The sequence below is a fragment of the Lagopus leucura genome, unplaced genomic scaffold (assembly GCF_019238085.1).
Source record: "Lagopus leucura isolate 7727_CA_CO unplaced genomic scaffold, USGS_WTPT01 Super-Scaffold_100159, whole genome shotgun sequence".
NCBI lineage: Eukaryota > Metazoa > Chordata > Aves > Galliformes > Phasianidae > Lagopus > Lagopus leucura.
In genome coordinates, this window is record NW_024962335.1 from 16,574,322 (window position 1) to 16,595,642 (window position 21,321).

The 21,321-nt window shown below is 43.0% G+C and overlaps 1 protein-coding gene across 5 annotated transcripts; it reads left to right on the plus strand.

The window, feature by feature from the left end:
- The first annotated feature begins 4,008 nt into the window (after nt 1–4,008).
- Nucleotides 4,009–18,888, plus strand: NFYB (nuclear transcription factor Y subunit beta). Of its 5 annotated transcripts, none has more exons than XM_042889924.1 (8): nt 5,014–5,026; nt 5,471–5,513; nt 10,884–10,977; nt 11,469–11,599; nt 13,358–13,555; nt 15,460–15,541; nt 17,489–17,568; nt 17,779–18,888. In XM_042889924.1, exons 2-8 carry the CDS (start codon nt 5,490–5,492, stop codon nt 17,809–17,811), a joined length of 642 nt encoding a protein of 213 aa, XP_042745858.1. In that variant the 5' UTR covers nt 5,014–5,026; nt 5,471–5,489; the 3' UTR covers nt 17,812–18,888. The 5 variants fall into 5 exon arrangements, with proteins under 5 accessions (XP_042745860.1, XP_042745859.1, XP_042745858.1 ...); XM_042889923.1 differs by lacking the exons at nt 5,014–5,026; nt 5,471–5,513 and adding exons at nt 6,314–6,528; nt 7,275–7,352; XM_042889926.1 differs by lacking the exons at nt 5,014–5,026; nt 5,471–5,513 and adding an exon at nt 4,009–4,165.
- The last annotated feature ends 2,433 nt before the right edge of the window (nt 18,889–21,321 follow it).

Sequence of the window (21,321 nt, forward strand, 5' to 3'; positions counted from 1 at the left end):
AGAAATTGTACACAGGAGCTCAGCCTCAAGAATTTTAGGGAAATAGCTTCCCTTGCCTCTTGTAAGTTGTGATACCATTATCTTAGTATCTAGCATCCTAGTACTAGTATCTAGTGCTAAGGACCTTAGCATCTATGTACAGAAGCATCCTTGCATCTAAGTATTTCACAGTTCATCTCGACCTAGAAAAGTAGTGTTGTTACTGATGCAGCAGACAGGGAATTGAGGCAAAACATAGTTAACAAAACAGACCATCAAATGACTAACTCTCAATTCAGATTTGATGGCCTGGATTTGTCCAAGGTTATACAAGTCGAGTGCAGGGAATTGAATCCAAGCTCGCACCTTGCTCTTTGGACCATGATGCCCAAATGAGCTGTAGCCATTTCAGAATCACGTTTTGCCCATCACCCTTTTGGCTGGGTACCAATTCACTCAGAATTCCTTCAGACCTCATAGAGGGGATAGCAAAGCTGTCTACTATCAGAGCGCTGCCTCTCAGGTGTGCTGTCACAATACAGACCCTGCTCAGGACTCTTTCAGATCTGTGGGACCACACTCCATGAATGGCACCTAAGCACCGAGTTCCTTCAAAGTGTTGAAAGGGCAACACAATCTAAAAGCAAGTCACACTGGAGTTGCTCAATAATTTCTTCAACATATGTGAGAGCTTTGGGAAAATGAAAGATGTCCTGAACTTTAATCTGTTCCATCTGATCTCCCCCTTCTGAGACTCCTACGCTTGGTTAATTACCTGTAGATTATTTCTCCTGGATTTCCACGTTCAATTGTTTTACATGCATTGACATATGTAATCTTTTTTTCATGCAGCACTGGCAGGCTCAGTAGTATCGTCCAAGTATCTTCTTTTAATTAGGATTTTCTGATACAAATAAGAATGCTCTCATCTACAAGAGCAGATAGAAAGTACTGGAAAGGTCACTGTGAAGAAAGAAAAGAAATTCCAGAAGCCTGATGGATCTAATGCTATCTCTCTAAAAAACTCTGTTTTCTTGTTCCAAACACATGTGACAGAGCCCAGAGCACAAGTTAGGCACATTCTGGAGCAGACCGATGCATCCCAGTTTAAAGTTCTCTAGTAACGCCTGTATCACACTTTGACAGCTTTCTTAGCTAACACCTACTAAGCAGAGCAGAAATTTCAAACACCAATGACGACCTCACGCAGTATAGATCACAACCTCAGGCAACTCTCCCTTACATCTTACTGCAGTTAACTCCACCTGCTCTTAAACATTCTTCTCTTTCTTTGAAGACAGAATTTGAGCTGATCTAAAAGGAGAAACAGATTGGCCACAGATTAAAAGGAATGCACTGCATACAAGGGGAATTACATTCAGTTCTGGAAAACATAAAGTCTAAAAGACATGATAAGGAATTTGAGATTTGATAAGCAGCTAGATAATAAAGCAGCAAGCATTATACCAGGTGATAATGGCCTTTTAATATCTAAAGGGTGGCTGTAAGAAAGAAGGGGACAGACAGATTCTTTGGCAGGGTCTGTTGTAACAGGAAAAGAGGAAATAATTTGCAACTAAAGAGGGGGGATCTAGGCTGGATATAAGAAAAAAGTTTTTCATAGTAACAGTGGTGAGGCACTGGCACAAGTTGCCCAGAGAAGTATTGGATGCCCTATCCCTGAAGACACTCAAGATCAGGGTGAAGGGGCTCTGAGCACCCTGATCTAGCTGTAGGTGTCCCTGTTCACTGCAGGGGATTTGGACTAGATGACCTTAAAAGTCCCTTCCAACCCAAAAGATTCTGTGATTCTATGATTTAGCAAGGTTCACACAAGAAACTCCTAATAATGTACACATGGGAAAGGCAGACTGGTATGCTGAAACGTACATTTTTAGGATATATAGCATGAAAGAACACATGAGAATATATGGAGCTTGAAAATGTGCTTAGCATATGGGTAAGATATTTAGCCAATTGAAGTCCGCACAATAAAGATGTGATAGAAGCTGTCACCAATGGTAAAACACGAGATAAAAGGTATGTAAAGAGTAACTTCGTCTTGGATCTTCTGGCTTCAGCTGGCTGACATATTTAACTACTGAGTTCTTTTCTGTCAACAGTAACAGCAAGAACTTGTTCCCACGATCCTGCCCTTGGCTGGGGCCAGCCCCCCCCAAAAAAAAAAATCAATAAAATCATTGGAATCATTGGAGGAGTAGTTTTCAATCAATTCAAGAAGTTGTAAATGCCAGCAAAAACATCACAGGCAAAACAATCAGTATTTTTTGCTTTGAGTTTGAAAAACATACAGTGGTAAGATTTGAGGGCCACACTTTCAATCAAAATGTCAGCGGAGCTGTTCAAAGCCAAGGGCACCATCTACTCTATGCCCTGAAGAACCTGCATTAATGTCAGTGTTTGTCTTTCCCTGTGAAATTCCAGTTTGAGATGAGAGAATCCATAGAAAGATCTTGAAACCGCAGAGCGAGATGAATGCTGTATTGTCGTGGTATTATACTTATGGTACACAAGACGGATAGAAGGGAAATGTATTCCCTAAGGCCCTGCAGTTAGTGAATGTTTTATTATTACTTTACATCTTCCAGGCATTTTCAAAAAAAATTAACTAATTACTGCTCACAGTACACAGGAGGCAGAATGATATATAGCATTTGGAGTAAAAACCCGAGGCCATGCAAAATTTGTCTCATTTGATGTTTGCATTTAAATTTGAAACTCCGTCCAAACCCATGGACATTCCGAGCGAGTGTGAATCTTTCTGATGTATTGAAACACAAGAAACTAACATTCTTATTTGAAAACAAGTGGAAATAGCAAGATTTATAAGGTTTATGAGTTCTGCTTTGTTTAAATTCGAACACCAGAAGAAAACTTGCAGAGGAACATATTTATGTATTAACTGGAAAAAGAATGCTAACACAGGCCATTGTGAAACATGATTTTCATGTGTTTAGGTGAAATACTGAAGTCTCCCGAGTTATTCCTGTTACTTCCATTGCAGAGGCTGCACACAGACGCTGTTGGCAGCAGGTGTGTGGAATGTCTCTGGCTGCTTCTGCTTGAGAGAAAATCACTCTCTGGTTCCAGTAAATGGTGGATTGGTGGATTATGAAGTGTTTCATATAAACTCTTCACAAGGGAGTTTTATAAGTCTCAGAGGAGAAGCCAGACCATCATCTTCACCCAGCAGCCTGTATTTTAAAGACTAAAACAAAACCTGAAGGTGAGAGGAAACCAGGCTCACCAGGCTGTGTCACCAGGGGAAATGATCCTTCCAGGTCTGCAGTGAGATTTTACTTCTGCAAAGGGAAGGGGCAAGGCTGAGCCACAGAACCCCTCCCCTCGGGTTTTATTCCAGCGCTTGGCTGGGACCAAGAGTGGGCCTTCCTCCTCCTTTACTGTCCTCATCTTTCTTAGCATTTCAGCCCTGTGCAGTGACAGAAGGAGGGGCAATGGGTACAAACTGCAACATTGGAAGCTTCATACAAACATGAGGAAGAATTCCTTTACTGTGAGGGTGACAGAGCACTGGAACAAGCTGCCCAGAAAGGTGGTGGAGTTCCCTTCTGCGAAGATACTCCAAACATGCCTGGATGCTTTCCTGTGGAACCCCACGTGCTTTAGCGGGGGGTTGGCCTAGGTGATCTCTGGAGGTCCCTTCCAACCCCTACAATTCTGTGATTCTTTCTCAGTCCGTGGGCGATGAGGAAGGCAGCAAAGTCAATGGGGGACACACGATTTATTTCCCTCTCAACCCGACGAGCCAAGGGCAGGTGTAGGACAGCCAAGGCAGGCTGTGAGGAGCCTCCACCAACAACCAACCAAAGAGCAGCAACGGCAGCCCTACATACAGGGCTGAGACCCCCTTTTCCCGGGGGCGTCCCCCCGCCCTGCGTCCGGCGCCTCCGTCCCCATAAAGGAGGCGGGCAGGGCCGAGGAGGCCGCGCCGGCAGCGCAGAGGGAGGGAACGCGCTGAGGGGAAGAGCCGGCGCGCGTGGCGGGGAGGCGGCGCGGAGGGAGGGCAGGCCGGCTGCGGGAAGCGGGGCTCCGCGCTGGGACTGGTTCCTTCGCAGCCATTTTCTGTCCAACCAAACAGCCGATTTGCGGAGGGAGCCAACCAGGGCCGCACTGGAGGTTTGTGCCTGGCTCCGGCCAATGATTGGTAACCGGTTCCACTGCAGGCTCGAATGAAATGTCCGTCTCCCTCCTCGGGCCCCGGCGCCGCCGCCGCGCCGCCGCCGCGGGGACCAGGAAGTGGGGGGCGAGCAGCCCCCGGGCCCCGCCGCCATCGGCTGCTCGCCCGCTTCTTTGTGCGGCCGGGGGGAGCGGGGCCGTGCGGCCGGGGAGCGGAGCGGAGCAGAGCGGGCGGCGGGGAGAGAGAGAGAGAGGGAGGGAGGGAGGGAGAGAGAGAGAGGCGGGCGGGCGGGCGGACGGACGGGGAGAGAAGCGAGGCGGCGGCGGCGGAGGGTCTCGGTGCGGCGGCTGCCCCCGTCTCGACGGGGAGGTGCCCCCCCGGTTCCGGCTCCATTTTGCGGCCTAGGCGGGGGGAGGCGGAGGCGGGAACGCGGTTGCCCCGCGGCCGTGTCCGCCGCGGGCCGGGCCCTAACGGCTGTGCTACTCCCGTGCAGCTTCGGGGTCCCCTTCCCGGCTGGGAGGAGGCTTGCTGGCGGGCACGGCGAGCGCCCCACGTTGTTGCGGCCCGGCCGCTGTGCCCCCCTCCCCGCGGTGCGGCGGGAGGCCCCGACACCACGCCCATGGCCGCCGCGCCCGGCCCGGCGTGGAGCGGAGCGGCCGCGCCGCCACCGTTGCGGTCCGCGAAGGAACGGTGCGCGGGCGTGGAGCGCGGGGAGCGGCTCCGGGATGGGGTGAGCGTGGCCGTCCGGCTGCGTGCTGCGGGGCCCAGGCCGGAGAGCGGGAGCTCTATCGGCTCGCTGCAGCGCTGCCCGGCGAGGTGGCTGACAATAAAGTTGCTGAACGGCTGGGAGCACGTTGTCTCGTTCCATCTGAAAGCAAGGAATGAAAGGTGACCGCCGACCAGGCGTGCGCTGGAGTGAGGAAATGTGTGTAAATAGGGTTTCCCTCCCGTGCCTCGCTGTGGGTGCTGTTGCATCACTGAAGGGCGCGACATCAGGAAGAGAGATCGATCAGCCCGCCGGGCTGCGACCGAGTCGGGTCGGCGGGTTAAACAGTAACACAGGGACGGTCGGGGACATGGAAGCCTGCCTTTGCTAGGTGTCTACCTTACAGTTGTCGTAGGTGCCGCGAGTGAGCAGGTCACCCTGTTCGCAGGTGTACCTCTGTGTGCCAGCTGCTGCTCTGTCCAGAAACTGCAGCTGGTGATCCTGGAAAGAGGTATATTGTGTGAGTTATTCATAGACAATCAGAGCAGGAAGGAAAACAATCACCTGTTCTAACCGTAGTTCTGCAGCTATTAAGATATACGTAATTCTTTCACTTTGTGTTACAGATCCCAATGAAATTGTAATATGACAGAAGATCATAGAAAACCAGTAGGTTTCTAGCTTTACCAGTCTCTTTCAGACTTAGCCAAAAAGTTGTTCTCGTGTAAAAGTTATCTAGTGGACTCGGGTGAGTTTTGGGAGGGCAGCGACTTGAGTGATTCTAGGCAGGCAGAGAGGTGGATGCCTGGATTTCAGTCCTCAAATGGCATCCTTTGTGTTGAGTAACCTGTGCCTGTCTCACCGTTACATTGTTTGATTTAGATTGAAGTTGTCATCAATAAAAAATGCATTTAAAAAATCTTAGTGCTTTGTTAAAAGGAGCCCAGACAAAGCTGTGGCAAAAAGTTAAGTGGAAGGTGCTGCTTTGGGCATTACTCACAGCCTGGCTTTAATTGACTTGCAGGAGTGCAGAAGTGATGTTTATGCATAATCATTAGCACAATATTCTTAACAATAAGGTCAGTGATTGCTTGTATTTATTTATGTGGCCTATGGCGCAGCACTTTAATGCTAGGGAAGAATTCAGTTGTAATTCCCTGGGAGATCTGAGGTGGCTTAATCTGAATCGCTATCTTTGAGGTTTCTGCTTGTTTCTCGTGCTCTACTTTGAGCAGGTGATTATATATAGGCTTGGCTGTTAGTGTTGACAGACGTAAAGCTATATTTGAAAGAAGCCAGGAACATGGGATATTACTCTTCAGGCTTTAATATTTGACAGTTACAGCAGTTCAAAGTTCAGTACAGAACCTCTTATTTGTAGTAATGATTATGTGAAGGGAGACAGCGTGCAGAGCTCTTTATTTTTGGAGGCAGGAGGGAGATCCAGAATACTTGAAGATTCAAAACATCAAATGCTTTATAACTGTTTTGTAGTCATATCTGTTTTTGTTTGTCAAAAAAATGGGGGGAGGAGGAAAAGAAGGAAGCTTGCAAGGCTCTCTTCAGCTGATGCTTTAAACTTGGCTTTTCAGGTGTGATTTTTGATACAGTACGTCAGAGAAATATGGAATTTGGAAAATGTTTTAGTGCCATGATGCTGGGAAAACATGCAAGCGGTCACAATGTATGCATGTGTGGAACAACCTTTATAAGTGATGTTGATAGTAGGAAAGAAATCATTAGCAAGTCTGAGGATTCTGCTGAAAATAGTTGTCTGTCCTGAACCAGCTTTGTATAAACTCCTCCTGGTCCTGCAGCTGGAGATGGAGAAACTTCTCAACGCTTAACTGACATATTGCCACAGTGAAGGAAAAGCATAACCAGTTCACCAATGAAAAAGACAGCTGCTTTAATAAACAGATAAGCTTAGTTTTTCACCAAAGATGCTAGAGAAACACCAAAAACCCCATATGGAAACACAGCATAGTGCTTACAGTCAGTGCTGCAGCAGGAAGGAGCTGCTGAGGCTGAGTCCTTTCAGTGCCACTGCCTCGTTCAGCTTCTGCAAAAGCACCAACTCGTGGCCCAGGACAGTAGGACTGGTGAGATAGGCCATGGTGTGACATTACTGCTGGTAATACTGATGGATGTGGGAATGTGGAAGGGTTGGGTGGGCCCTGCTGGGCTTTGGAAGGGAGAAATTTTCTCACAGCAGTCCAGAGGAAGGAACCCAATACAGGCTGGATGCCAACGAGTGTTAGTGAAGCTGTCAGGTCCTCTCAGCATCAATCTGCTGTTCCTGATGCCTTTCTGCTGTTGGGGAAAACGTTGTGTTGAGAGATTAGAGGAGCTGGAGATTGGGAGAGGCAGGGTGGCATCTGTTTGTGTTCTAGGCATGTGCCAAGGGGTTTTGGCTTTACATTTCTGCGGATGTGCTGGAGTGATGCCCTGTGCCCGTGGGTGCATTTACCAGGCAGCATTTCCTGCTGTGGGAGGCTTTGCTTCCAGGTGTGAATTCAGTGGAGATTCGGTTCATCAGAAATCACTGGCAATAAAAGGGAATTAATACTGTATTTTTCAATCAGAAATTTTCTCTGTAGGTACAGCGAGTGAGCAGAAAGCTCAGATAAAACCTTGTTGTCCCCACTGGATGTGATGTGCTGCTTTTCAGGTTTACATCTTCTATGCTATGGGCAGGTGGCAAAATAAAACTACGGTGGCTGATATAGTGAACTGCCTATACCTTTAGTTACCTTATCTGTCCTGCTTCCGTGGCAGCTACAAAGAAGGTTCCTCATTCTTCAGTCTGTGGCATAGAATTTTCTGCTGTCCTTCATTTGAAGTAGCAGTTTGAGAGAGGGATGAGCTGTATAAATACTGCATGGTGCTTAAAGCCAAAGAGGTACGTGGTTTCCCTTGAGAGACCAGTTTTGCAGACTAATTTTTGTCAGGTAATTCTGAAGACAAGCTCTTTCTAGCTTTTATTCCATTTTTCCCTTGTATGCTGATGAAAGCATCAGACCCATCCTCTCAGCAAAAGCAGCTTAGGGTTGCATTGTTACAGTTACCCTTTAGCAGAGCCACAGATACTGCTCTTTAGGAGAGCTTTTTAGATTAAGCAGGATGCAAGATTTACTTCAGGGTAGTGAGGATTCATCAGTTCTGTGTAGATGTATTCTAGGAACGGTGTGAGTTGTGGGCTGCTGACAGAAGCATTTTTTTTTTTGTAAGCATCCTCCAGAAGACTTCCTACGAGATGGTAGTGTAAAACTGTACATGCACTCACTTTCACTCATTGAGTTTTCTTTGTCTTTGATCTGAAGTGTTTCCCTTTCAAAGTATTTCTGGTGTTACTTTCCCTGAGCTGTTAATTTGTATCTTCCTAGTAAAGGTCTCCTTCATTAGAGGTACCAGGGACAGGCAGAATGCATGGTTGGCCTTGATGATCCGAAGGCTCTTTCCTAACTAAATGATTCTGTGATTCTCAGCGTTTTCTTAAAGCGAGTCCAGTGATACTGAGAGCTTTTCCTTTTTAAAAAGGCAATTAATTAGAAATGTTGTACTTCAAGCAGTATTTTCTCAGCGTTAGATTATGTGGTTATGTACTGTGGGCACTGGCTTGAGCAGGCTGTTAAATAAGCGGTGATCCAAGTGTCTTCTTGAGTTCTGACCATCTGAAGCTGAACCTGTAATACCTGCACAGGTAATTGTATTCACTGTGAGATAACTGAATTATCTTGCGCTCCTGCATTAGGGACTTGGCTGTGCAGAAAGGTGTTACACTGTCCATCCAACCACTGTGCTGTGGTTGTCTTAAAAACCTTTCCTACAGTCTAAGCACGGAAATAATTTCAGTATGTATAAGGCTGCCAGTGTCTGTTTGCTTTATCTGGGATAGATCTACCTGTTTCTTTTGTGCAAGCCTTTTCCTTTCAGTTCTACTGATCTAATTGCTGGCTTTGATTTGCAATGGTGATAAGATTCCACACACACACAAAAACCTTGCTAATTATCAGGTGACATGTAAGTAAAAATGGAAATGTGGACACAAGAGAAAAAAAGCAAAAATGGTACCTGAAAAATGCATTAATCTAATGAGGTCAAAAGTGCCAAGAGATGCAGTGGGCTTTGAGAAGAGATTCAGACAAGAATTGTCCTTTGAAGGAGAGTAGAGCTGATGAAGGCAATGGGAGCTTCCTAAGCAATGTTACTGGGACTTGGCTATGAGGATGGGGGGGGGGGGGGCAGCTTGCAGAATGGGTGGGTGGAAGCAGATGAGCTATCCCATCGTAGTATCTTGAAAGGCACGCTTCATAAAAGGCTGTGGGGGAACCTCAAGGCATTTCAGCTAGAACTGGGGCTGAATGAGTTTCATGCTTAGGATTTGTGGAGTCCATAATTCTGAGTTAAATTTGAACAGGGACCAGAGCTGAAACTGAGCTCTGGGAACAAGACTACCAGAAAATCCCAAATTAATTTTGGAATCAGCTTTTGGGATTTAGCAGACTACAGAACATAACCACTTTGAATTACAGAAGCAGAATTACAGTGGCATGGCTGTTCTGAGGAAAGGCAATATCAGTTTTGGTGTTTTCGATGCTCAGGATTGAGGAACCTTTTCACAGTTGTTACAGTGAGCTGAGTAAGCAAACTCTGAACGCTGGAAAATTGAGAAGTGAAGTCTTCTTACAAAGAGCCTGCAGCACACAGACAAAGCAGTCTGCTGTGACACCTGGCATGAGGAAGGTAAAGCTTAAGGCGCTGCCCTTCTTCAGGTAGAGCTGCTGTATGTGAAATGAAACTGTTTTAAAAGCCCATCGGAAAGGATCAGAAGTACTTTACAGGAAGCAGTGGGCAGTGCTGTGCACTGGAGAAGAGGTAGAAGAGTTCTTCCTTTAACCAGCTCCTACGGCTGCATCCAGCTATGTAATGCTGCTGTGAATGCCTGCAGTGCTCAGGTTTCATGTGTGTCTGTGGCTGAGCATGGCACCGGATGTTGCTTCAACATTTGTAAGCAAAACCTCAGCCCTTGCAGCCTCAGAGCTCAGATTTGAGAGAGGTTTGGTTTCTCATATTTCTGGGAGGTGTAAAAATAGCACAGGACTGTCTCACCCTCACCCTCTTGTAGGCCAGTGGGAGCTGCAGGCTCTTGTTGGCAGTGACCACAGCACAGTCAAATGCCTTCCTCCCTCCTTTCCTCTGCTGCCTTTCAGGGCATAGAACGGGGATGACAGAGTGAGCAGGTAAAGAGCAAAATGTTATCAGAAGTGTGTGGCATCCACAGCCAAGAAAGTCTGAGGTGAAGGAAAATCTGATACTGTGCATGGAAAGGTGCTCAAAAATATCTCTAGGTTTCTGAGCCATTGTAGAAAGAATTCTGCACACGCTGGGAGCCCCTTGAGTTCTTGGGGTTTTTTTGCATTGCTTCTGCTCTCTAGAAACAGCATCATTACAGTCTTACACAGGTGAAAACAAAAACAGAAAAGTGGTATTTGAGATTTATGGGAACTAAATGCTCTGCAAAAGTTTATTTTCAAGGCATCAACGAGAAAAAAGTCAAGGTTGTTCAAATTCATGATGTTGCAGTTTAATCTGATTGCCTGGGATTTTGTTTTTTCATTCATAAAGATGCTTGGCCCTGGGGCCATGCCTGACCTGGGGATGGGCTATAGGTTGTCATTAAAAAGAAAAAGAAAAACTGCACAAATTAAAACCAAAACTGCTATTAGGAAGTGCTAACCTTTGTTTTAACGGAATACATGAAGCTACCTCTCTTTAGCTAAGTTATTTAACTTAGCTTTTTTGTATGAATGAGAAATAGCTGCAAGAATTGCTCTTCACTGTGTTGCAGCTGAAGGAATGATCGAAATCAAAGCAATTAGTAAAGTGCAGCAACTATGAGAGTTCTCAAATAGCAAAATATTCAGGCTGTAACAATTGGTTCTCGTAGTTGTAGGTTTATTAAGTGCTGTTTTCCAGCTGTAGCTGCTCTTAGCATATAACAAACGTACCTGAAAGCATTGCTTCTTCTGGTTTTAGATGGATGGTGATAGCTCCACGACGGATGCTTCTCAGTTAGGAATTGCTGGAGATTACATTGGTGGCAGTCACTACGTGATACAGCCTCACGATGGTAAGAAATGTAAAATATTATTATTTTTGCCTCTACATAATTTCATTTGAGTTCTTGTGAACTTCTCTGTTATCATTTCCAAGCTAAGATAATTGTTTGTATTTATGAATCCATTAAGGCTTCATCCAGTAAGGCATCCATTATGATGCCTTACTGTATAAAGCATTTTTCCTGCAGTCTAAAGGTAACTTTGGGAGTTATCAGTGTTGCTACTGAGTCCCTGGGGGCGATGACAAAAACCTTGCCTTTCTAGGAAAGAGTTTTTGTTTTGACATGACATTTCTGTGTATAATGAGATAAGTATGGTGCCAAACACACATGAAGGTACTGTGGTATCATCTGTGGGTTTGGGTTTTTTTTGTTTTCATTTTGGTTATTTCTACATTATTAATACAGTGGGCTTTCAAAAGTCATTAATCTTTCAGTTTAAGATTTTCAACTTGACTTATTGCCTGTTATCTATCAAATACAATTTCTGTTAACTTCTTCAGACACAGAAGACAGCATGAATGATCATGAAGATACAAATGGTTCAAAAGAGAGCTTTAGAGAACAAGATATCTATCTTCCAATTGCAAATGTGGCAAGGATAATGAAAAACGCCATACCCCAAACAGGAAAGGTAACACTCTCATCTTCAAACAAAATCTAGTATTGAGTTTTGTTCCTTTCTCTGAGTGAACTGAAGCTGGCAGAGCTGCATTTTCTGGACAGGGGGCTGTTGAGATCAAATCTTTTCTCTTTTTTTTCTTTTTTTTCTTTTTTTTTTTTTTAGGTTTCAGAAAGCTTTTAGTAATTTCCCTAATTACAGGGGCTGCAGCAGGGCTCCTATAGGGCTTTCAAGGGCATTATTTTTCATAGATCTTTTCCCTGATGTTGTCAACAAGTCGAACTTGGTGACAATCCCACATCACTAAGAACTTTTTCTATGGAATTATGTCCTAAAAGAAGTAACTTTCTGCTTTGACTTGTTTCAAATGTGGAATAAGTGGAACTTCTTGGATGAAATAAGAATCCATTTCTCTTCCTGAAGGAAAGAGAACACTCAGGTCATTTTAGCATTTGGATATGGATATTCAGGCAATAGCAGACTAAGAGCCTGCTTTGTACCACATAGTAAGCAAGTCAGGTATTGGAAGACTTATTTTATTTCTTTCTTCTAAGAATAGACTCTTAAATCAATTCTGAGCTGGCAACAGGATAAGCATTTAAATGTTCTACCTGTTTATGTTAAAACTTTGCAGGGCTCCTATTACTTGCTGCTTTAACTCCTAGCTAAGGCTGAATTTTTTTTTTTTTTTTTTTTACATTCCTTCAAATAGAAGCAAGGCATAATTTTCTTGCATCTGCTCATACTTTCACAGTGTTCAGGGCTTTCTGGAAATCTGGGTGTTACATTTTTATCTTTGCTGTGAAAAATTCTTCACTGGTCCATATTGTCATAAATTTTTAGCAATCAAGATGAGATTTTTCTCAAGAATTCAGCATATGGGATGCCAAGCTCTCTTGAAAAATCGGGGAGGTCTTTGTGAAAAGCTGCAAGGGAAGCTGTTGGCTGATGAGTATTTCTGAAAATCTGGCTCTATTCCTCTGAAAATATCAGAGGAATTGAAGATCCTGCGTAGTTACCACTTTGTTATTTTAAGGGGAATACAAACAGGTTCTTCTCATGTGAAGAATAAGGATCTTAATTATTATAATCCTTCAGTTGGCTCCTGTCATCTTCCCTAATAATCTTGAGCAATGCTTGCTGTTATTTTAAGTGAGGTAAATTACTTTGTCCAGCTGAAAAGCAGAATCAAATATATTTATTTCATTCTTGCCAGAGGCATGTTGTGTTTCTTCAGCTGAATTCTCATTTGGCAAATTTATACAGGAATATTAAAGCACTAGAGGAGCTTGCTGCTAGGCATGTATTTCAGTCCCTGAATTCAGTCAGGGTAAAAAAAACCTCATCATGGTCAGGTTGGTGAGAATGTGCTGCAGTGGGTTGGAACTGTTGGTCTATTGAAAGGAAGATGTAAGTGGGCTGTGACTTTGTAATGAGCAGATTTGAAGGAGTGGGTAAGCAAATCCAGGCACAGTATTGATACGTACCTGTATATATGAAACTTTATACAGAGCACAATTATGAGTTCAGAAAATGCTGACAGTTCTGCTGAAATAGTAAAGCTTCATTTAAAACCATTACAGCTGTGCTTACATAGAGTAGTGATGACATCCAGTGGCTATCTCACATACATACCTAAATGGCAGCATCACCCGATGGTGGGATGCTTCCTTTATTATCTATTACCATCTAACCTTCTTGGTTTTTTTTTTATTATTTATTTTTAGTTTTCTCAGATCTTCATCATTTTATGATGCTTTTCCTCTCTAGATTGCTAAGGATGCAAAAGAATGTGTGCAAGAGTGTGTAAGTGAATTCATCAGCTTTATAACGTCAGAAGCAAGTGAGAGGTGTCACCAAGAGAAAAGAAAGACCATCAACGGGGAGGATATTCTCTTTGCCATGTCTACCTTGGGATTTGATAGCTATGTTGAGCCTCTGAAGTTATACCTCCAAAAATTTAGAGAGGTTGGTCTATACTTCAATGTTTCCTCATTTATTTGTCCTGATTTTTTTATTCTGAGCCCTTTGTTGGATTTCTGTAATGGCTGACTTGCACTGTATCTCACAATAATTGTCAGGGAATAATGGGGACTAATGTAGCATTTTAAAACGTTTCAGAAGCTCTCAGGAGAAAAGAGTAAGCAAGCATTTTGATTAGACTTGCTGATTCAAAGTAGTTAAAGCTTCCTCCGAGTAACTTCTGTAATATATATGGAAGTAAAGCACTAAATTCTTTAAAAGCACCTATTCAGAATACTGAATTTGATCTTTGGGTTCTATCCATAAAACTGTACTGGATGGCATCCTCTGAGGATCTGGCCTAATGCCCGCTGTTTGGGCTTGGGATCTGAAAAAGATTGTTTTTCTCATGTCGGAATAATGATTTGAATGAAGGACTATTTTTTACAGTGGTATTCCAATTTGCTCTTTGTTACTGCTTGTCTGCTAATTTGCTTTTGATACTTTGTATCTGCTAGGTATGCGATCCAGGCATTTTCCTTTATCCTTTCTCTAGCAGAAAATGGCTTTTTTTCCCCCTTTCAGCAATTTAATTGGGATTTTTTTTTTTCCACTTCCTCCTACCTGGAGACTAAAGAAAATTTTACTTCTTTATTCTATATTCTGTCTACCTCAAAGTACAAGTTGTAATCAAACAAATCAAAGGCATTTTCATCCGATGACCTCTCTTCCTTAAATCTTGAATGAAGAAATTGTTCAGGGTCAAAATGATCATGGAAAGAGGCTTTACTGGCATGAGTGAAGCAGGGAGGTCTGAATTGGCACTGCTGTAGGAAGGGATGCTCTTCAGATGTTGTCTGTTCTGTAAATCCAAGTTTTTTCAATTAACAGGGCTAGGCTCACTAGCAGTATTTAATTTGCTGATAGCACTTGAAGCTTCCACTTCCCAGGAGGTCATTTGTTATGATGGACTGTGAGCAACAGGAGGTGAAATCTAAAAATTGAAGAAGGGCTGTCTGCTGTCTTTTCCCACTTCCGTATAGCAGTAACAACACTTTGATGGCACAGGCACGTGCTTTAATTAAAGCAAGTGATGCCTATCTAGTTGTGGTACTTCTGGAGAAGTCTGAAGTGGATCTATTCTGCTCTTCTTCTGAAATGTCCATCTTTTGCAGATGTGTATGCCATGGTAGCAGAGTATTGTGATTACTTTTTAAAATGGTTTTGAGTGCCTTGGACAGTTCTGGCCATCAGTTTTAAGCCTCCATTCTGTATTCTGTCAGGTACTCCATGAAGGTTTCTGTTTTGTAGCTTTTATGTTTGTTCTACATCAAACAGTTGCAGAGATATATATATTTTTTTTAATATGTTTTTAGTGTTTTTTCCTGCAGGTTCTTATGTAATAGTACAGATCATCAAACTTCATAATTAAAGAACTGCACACAGATGACTGGGAGCCTTGGCTTTCTGTGCTGATATTCTTTGTGGCTGCAGTCCTTGCTGTAGGGGAAGAAATCCAATATCTTGGTTTTAAATGTCAACCCTTTGCTGTATGATGATGGCACTTGAATATGGTTGGTGGGCAAAGGTTGTGCACTCACTGGTTCTGAGACTGTGATTCCATATACACGTGCTAGCTGCTGCTTCTGGATTGTTGCACATCTCTGACTTTGTGCAGAAGTAAACTTCTAGAACTACACAATACTAATTTTGCTGAGTTTTGGCTTCTGAGGAGTATGACTAAGATTAAAAAAATGCCCTTCACCTGTTCTTGTACTATGCACAGTCTTAAACACAAGTTTTGTAGGTCTTGGATTTCAAAGTCCAGCTCAACTTCCAAACCTTGGATTCTGCAAGCCGTCTCATGCCAAGAATGCACTAATGTGGATACCCATTTTTCTTCTGTCCAGGCAATGAAAGGAGAAAAGGGAATTGGGGGAACAGTTACAACTGGAGATGGTTTAAGTGAGGAGCTCACAGAAGAAGCATTTAGTAAGTAATACTCTTTAGTTGTTTTCGTTATCGTTACGAGTCTTCTAAAACAATGCGTCCTTTAGACATGATAATTCTTAACCAAGGAAGAGATTCTGGGCCACTTGTGTTGTATCTATGATCCACTGAGACTTCCATTTGAGAAGTCTGGAGGATACCCTCTGCTTTTCTGACTTATCCCGGTCAGAATTTATATCAAAATGAAGATGGTGGGAAATACTGACACAGTAGTAGTAACTCCTGTCAACTGTGGGAGACTTCTAAGCACACATACGTTAGTGCCAGTATTTTCCTCTATACTTAAGCATGGATTGTAATGAAAGATGTAAGATCTTTTTGTTTGTTTGTTATGTGGGTTTCATTCTTTTAATTTACAATTAAGAGTTTACTATTTGGATTTCCTAATCTTTATCTGCATTGTCTTACGGAATAGCTCTTTTGGTTCAGAAGTGGTAAGGCATGAATTAGGCCCAATTCATTAACCTGGACTGCAGCTGAGATGCTTGTGGTCTGTTTTCTCTCTCTCTCTCTCTCTCTCTCTCTCTCTCTCTCTCTCTCTCTCTCACACACACACACACGTACAACTGAAAAAAAGATTCCTATTCCATCTGTGGATCATCTGTCCCAACAAATCTGATACTGTATTATTACTATTATACCATTAAGTGGCAGAAGGCTGAAGGTCTGTTCCTTGTCCCTTTTTCAAATAGCCCAGGCCTGGGAGGCTCAGAGTGCCCTATGAAATAAGCATTAATTTGCTGTGATTTGAAGAGAGCAGCTTTGGAAGAGAACAGTCAGTGTTGGCAGGATGCCCAGGGAGATGTTGCAGTAGCAGAAAGGCGGGGAGAGGGATTTCTTTGAAGTGAGTGATGGTGTCACGTGCTGCAGGCATTTCTTCTCTGTAGGGGCGCAGCTATGGATCCCTTCAGGGTTGTGGTCTCGCAGCAGCAGCAGTAATAGCTGTGCTGCTGCAGCATAGCCTGTAGTTCTTCTTCGTAGATCTGCACCACATCTGGGTCAGAGAGCTGGCATTAAGCTGTTTAACATATGTGGTGGAGGGTGCTGTGATTTTAAATCTGTCTAGATCTGTGGAGATCTTTAAAGCCTCAGTTAACTTGCCAACTTAAGCGTTTGAAAGTTAATACGATGAAGGTAAGCAAAAACAAGCTTCAGCTTTTGTATTGAAGCTGTTTGGATTACACTGTTTTGATATTCTTATGGGTTTTGCCTCTTGTACAGAGTGTTATGCTGTATAACAACTTAACTTACAACCTGGAAGCTTTACTTCCAGCTAACACTTGCAGCACGTAGTTACTCTGAATGTCACAGAGCTTACTGTTATGCATTACTGTAGGGCTTTGGCTTAGGGCATCATCCCTGAATTTTCTTTATAAATGTCAGAAGTACTTTTTACTCGGTTCATTGGCCTCATCTTTCCTCTGTAAAATTCAGAGATAACCTGAAAGGCACGCTGAAGTCATGCAGCATAATGTCAACTGCCTCCACGTTAGAGCTTTTATGAAGAAGTACCGCTTTTTCCCTGAGCATACACATGCACGAGGAACTGAAGTGCTAAATCTTATGTCTAAACAAACTCCAAATTCTCCAGATTTCTTAGAGTATTGAATGTTGGAGATTGGGGTTTTTTTTTGATGGTCAGATGGCAAAATCCAGTCCTCAGTGTGCTGCTGTGTATGTTCTACCTCACATTCGTGTCTTACTTCTAGCTTATCCGATGCAAAATCCAGGTGAATTTAGGTTCTGAACTGCTGATGGAGATATGTAGCAGTGATAACGAGCTTGGTGATGTAGCTGTCATGAGAGGAACTGTTCCACAGACCCAGAGCATGCCACAACTAAATGTTTTGTAGGTAACACACACTTCAAACAGGGCTCCATGTATCCCGTGGTTCTTGTCTAACTTCCTTAAAATGCTTTTTCTTTCAGCTAATCAGTTGCCAGCGGGCTTAATAACTACAGACGGCCAGCAGCAGAATGTTATGGTCTATACAACATCGTATCAGCAGGTACAGTATCCTATCATCTGTTCTCCCTTCTGCTGCAAAAATTCAAATGCTAACTCAGCTGCCTTCCTCTGAAAGGCAAAAACTGATGATATTTTTAGTACTTTGGTGGCTGTTGTGCCATCCCAGTGCTCTGACAACTCAAGGCTGCTGATGGTGATGCTGTTTCAAAACGTGTGAAGTTGAATGTAAGCTTCCATTTTCTTTCTCCAGATCTCTGGTGTTCAGCAAATTCAGTTCTCATGATTTGAAGAAAACTTTGGATCTGGGAACGCGAGATGCAGAAGCTGTGCAACTCTAATGAAAAGACAGTTTTAATGACTGGTGAAGAGATTTCTCTCTTTGTATATTAAATAGCTGTAATGTAGCTACCTGAAGCTTGACTAATTGAGGTATGAATTCAGACTCAAATCTTTTTCATGAATAATTTTAAAGAAACAAATTGGATTTTAAAGGTATTAAAGTATTTTTGTTTTGTACAAGAGTTTGTTGCTCTGTATAACTCCTGTATGCATTGTATATTGCAATTTATTACTGTCAGAGATTTGTAGACAGTTTCTTATTTTCATATTGAATCATGTTACTTTTGTAATTCAGGTAAACAGCTGGGTTAATTCATGTTTACCCTTTGAATAAAATGGTAAGGGTAAAGTTCATTTTTGAATGCAAGTTGCCTTTATTATAAAGATTGAGTTGGTCTTGGTTATGTAACTTGTCTTGCATGACAACCTCAGCTAACTTTAGATGTCATGATATTTATTGAAATTTTGAAAGGGACTTTTTCTCACAAAAGTGCAGCTCAGAGGCATTGCTACAACTGTTTTTTATGTAACTTGAAGCTTAGAAGTAAATCAGAAACAAGCGACTCTCCTACGGTTAGAGACTTAGAGCTAGTCAACAGTGTTAATGCAAACACTGATGGTGTATGATGCAGGTCTTCATTTCATTCTTTTTCACTCGCTCCTTAGACTGGTTTCGGTAAGTTTAAGGTGGTCTTTGTGCTACTGAAAATAGCTCTTCCTTTTTATGTATGGTTTTTAGTATCCAAAACCTAGAAATTCTACGGTAGTGGGGGGTGGGGGGGATTTTATAGTCCTTGTGGTAAGAGACCTCATTTTAACTTTCTACTGAAATGTTTTCAGGTTGCTTGTGAGACTGTGGGAACTGAAATGTGTTAGCAGCTCTCTGTGTACAGCGTGTGTGTGAGCGCGTACGTGCGAGTGGCTGAAACTGGGACAAGCGGTACAAATCTGCAACGAATGGTAGACTTCAACTTTGCTGTCTCTTTTCTGGTTTTGCAATAAACTCTAACTAGAGAATGTAGTTCTGCATATTTAGCCAACTGTTCTTGGTAACATTGCTGTTTCTTTAATAGCCAGGTGGGTGATTTTGTTAGATGCCCTTCCTTAGCCTGTTAAGATAGGGGTGGTGGGTTTAGTAATAGCCTGCAATTTGGAACCTTCTGTTTTTTTTTCTACTGCTTGCAAGAGACTAACGTGTAATCGTTATTTTTCCATTTACCTGTCATTAATTTAAACAGATCACACCTTGCCTTCATTGCCATACCATTTCTTCTTGGTAAACAAACAAGTAACCATTTAATATTGGAAAAATATCTCAACTGAGCCATCTCAGAAGCCTGAAATAGTCAATTCTGTGCTACTCCAAAACTTCAATGTATGTGTGGATTTAAACAGTGTTCTTGCAAGCCAGCATGATGCTGGCAGAGTGTCTAGGGGAGGCACAGTGTATGCTGTAGCAGTCCAGGCAGATGTTCTGGGGTTTGTGGCAGTCTGCAGTTCTTCAGCAGCTACACCTCTAAACAAATGGAATTTTTCATTAGATGTACAACTGGACAACACAGTCACTACAGGAGCTGTGTGTGAATACAAATACAGGTTTGTATTCAGTTTCTTTAAGTCCTCCATACCCTTTTTCCATTGCAAATTTGGCTGCAGAGCTGTGATTACTGCTAAGGAGAAGCTAGGGGTTTTGCAGCTGGATGTGTAGAAAGGGAGTGAAGGGTGTCTAACTCATTTGCTTGAGATCAATTGCATCTTTCTTGCTCTGCCTGCTCTTCTGTGAGCTTAGGTTAAGGAGTTCTCTTGAATTCATGGTTTATGAACTATCATCAGAGCAAAGGAGTCAATGTTACTTTGTTTTGCTTTTCCTGTACTCCCTCTCACACCCCACCCCACTCCATGTGGTTGAGGGACAAAGCTGCATCAACCTTGTTCCATTCTCTTCCTGAAAATACAGCTGTGGAAGTAATTGTTTGTAGGGTGTTACAGTGCTGATAAAGTACGTATGGCCCTACGTATGGAAATAATGGAGGGAACTTGTCTGAATTTGGATCAGTCAATGGTAGTTAACACAACCACAACTCGGCCAGCCCTCTACATATTCTCACCTTCTTACTTGTCAGCGCTCATGATATAAACTACTTTTAAAGACTAAATGGTAGTAACCATTTCTGCTACATTCCATCTGCTTCTGTAGAATTGCAGTCTTTCTGGCTGTCCGAGTGTTTTGTTTGAACTAAAACAGCTCAGAACTGAGCTTGAAGTCAAGACAGCAGTGGCAGCCTATTCCAGAAGCTGAAAAAAAGGATGCTTGAAACAAATAGCAGTGATACTCAGAGACCTCTTTTCAAACAGTGACTTTCTCAGGTACCTCTCCATGACACAAGTTTTTCTGCCTTAACTTAATGATCCTTGTGACACTCATACAGTGGGCCCAGTACAAAAAAAGCACGGAAACAACATACCTGTAATCAAAATGCAGTCATAAGGAAAGCTAAGCTTGGAGTTCTTCCGTGCCCTGTTTTCATTGGATGTTCAATGGAAGCTGGTGCTCTGCCTTTATCGATCTCGCTGATGTAAGCATACGTCTTTGCTGTTCTATTTATTCCTTGGGTCTGGTCTTTGCTGCACGCTAAATGGGTGTTTGGGAAATGTGAGGTGGGACATCCCAAGCATCAGCTGACCGTGCTTATCTGCCTTGTAGCCAAAAATCAGTGTGATGCTTTAGAAAGCTGTCCTCTTGAAATGCCTCGTAAATGTGCTGTGAATCGTGTCAGATAAGCAGATGGCCCCGCTGTCGTTCGGAGATGATGCCCCCACTAATGTACCATAAGCAGCTATAGGTGCAGAAGGATAGAGATCGATTCCTCTCTGGCCAGCAGCAGGAGGAGAACATATGGGTCACTGCACATGCACAGGAGCTGCCTCAATGCAGAGCGACAATGAGCATAGGGGAAAGCCAAAGGCCTTTCCTCAGTGCCTTGCTGTCATGATGAGAGCTGGCAGCAGCCTTGCTTGTAGCTTAAAATTCTTCATTTTGTAGCACTTTGGGTGTGATTAATGTTCCAGTTGTCAGGCAGGCTTGCTGCTTCCATTCTATTTAAAGAAAGAAGACAACTTGCTTGTAAATTGCCACATTCCCAGATCACGCAAGCCAGACTTTTTTCAATTTCAATTTGTACTGAATAAAATAATGGATTTTTTTCACTTAAACGTGAAGTGAATTTTCTTCTATTTGTAAATCAAAGAAGCCCACGTATCAATTCTGGGATGAATAATGCTGTAAAGAACTATTTACATTGAGTCCAAGCAGTCCATAGGAAGAAGGTAAATGTTGATAATTCAAGTGATGGTTATGTTTATGCTCCTTTTTCCAAAAGGTTTGGTGGAATGAAGAGTGATGGTAGAAGGATGCCTCATTCAGAACATGGGCCCTTTACTCCTCCTTGAAATT

What these genes read in the sequence shown, in the direction of transcription:
- NFYB (XM_042889923.1), top strand. Translation starts at nt 6,469, where the DNA reads ATGGAATTTGGAAAATGTTTTAGTGCCATGATGCTGGGAAAACATGCA. An exon ending in CGTGATACAGCCTCACGATG is followed by an intron (nt 10,978 to 11,468) that starts GTAAGAAATGTA and finishes TAACTTCTTCAG; the next exon opens with ACACAGAAGACAGCATGAAT. An exon ending in CCATACCCCAAACAGGAAAG is followed by an intron (nt 11,600 to 13,357) that starts GTAACACTCTCA and finishes TTTCCTCTCTAG; the next exon opens with ATTGCTAAGGATGCAAAAGA.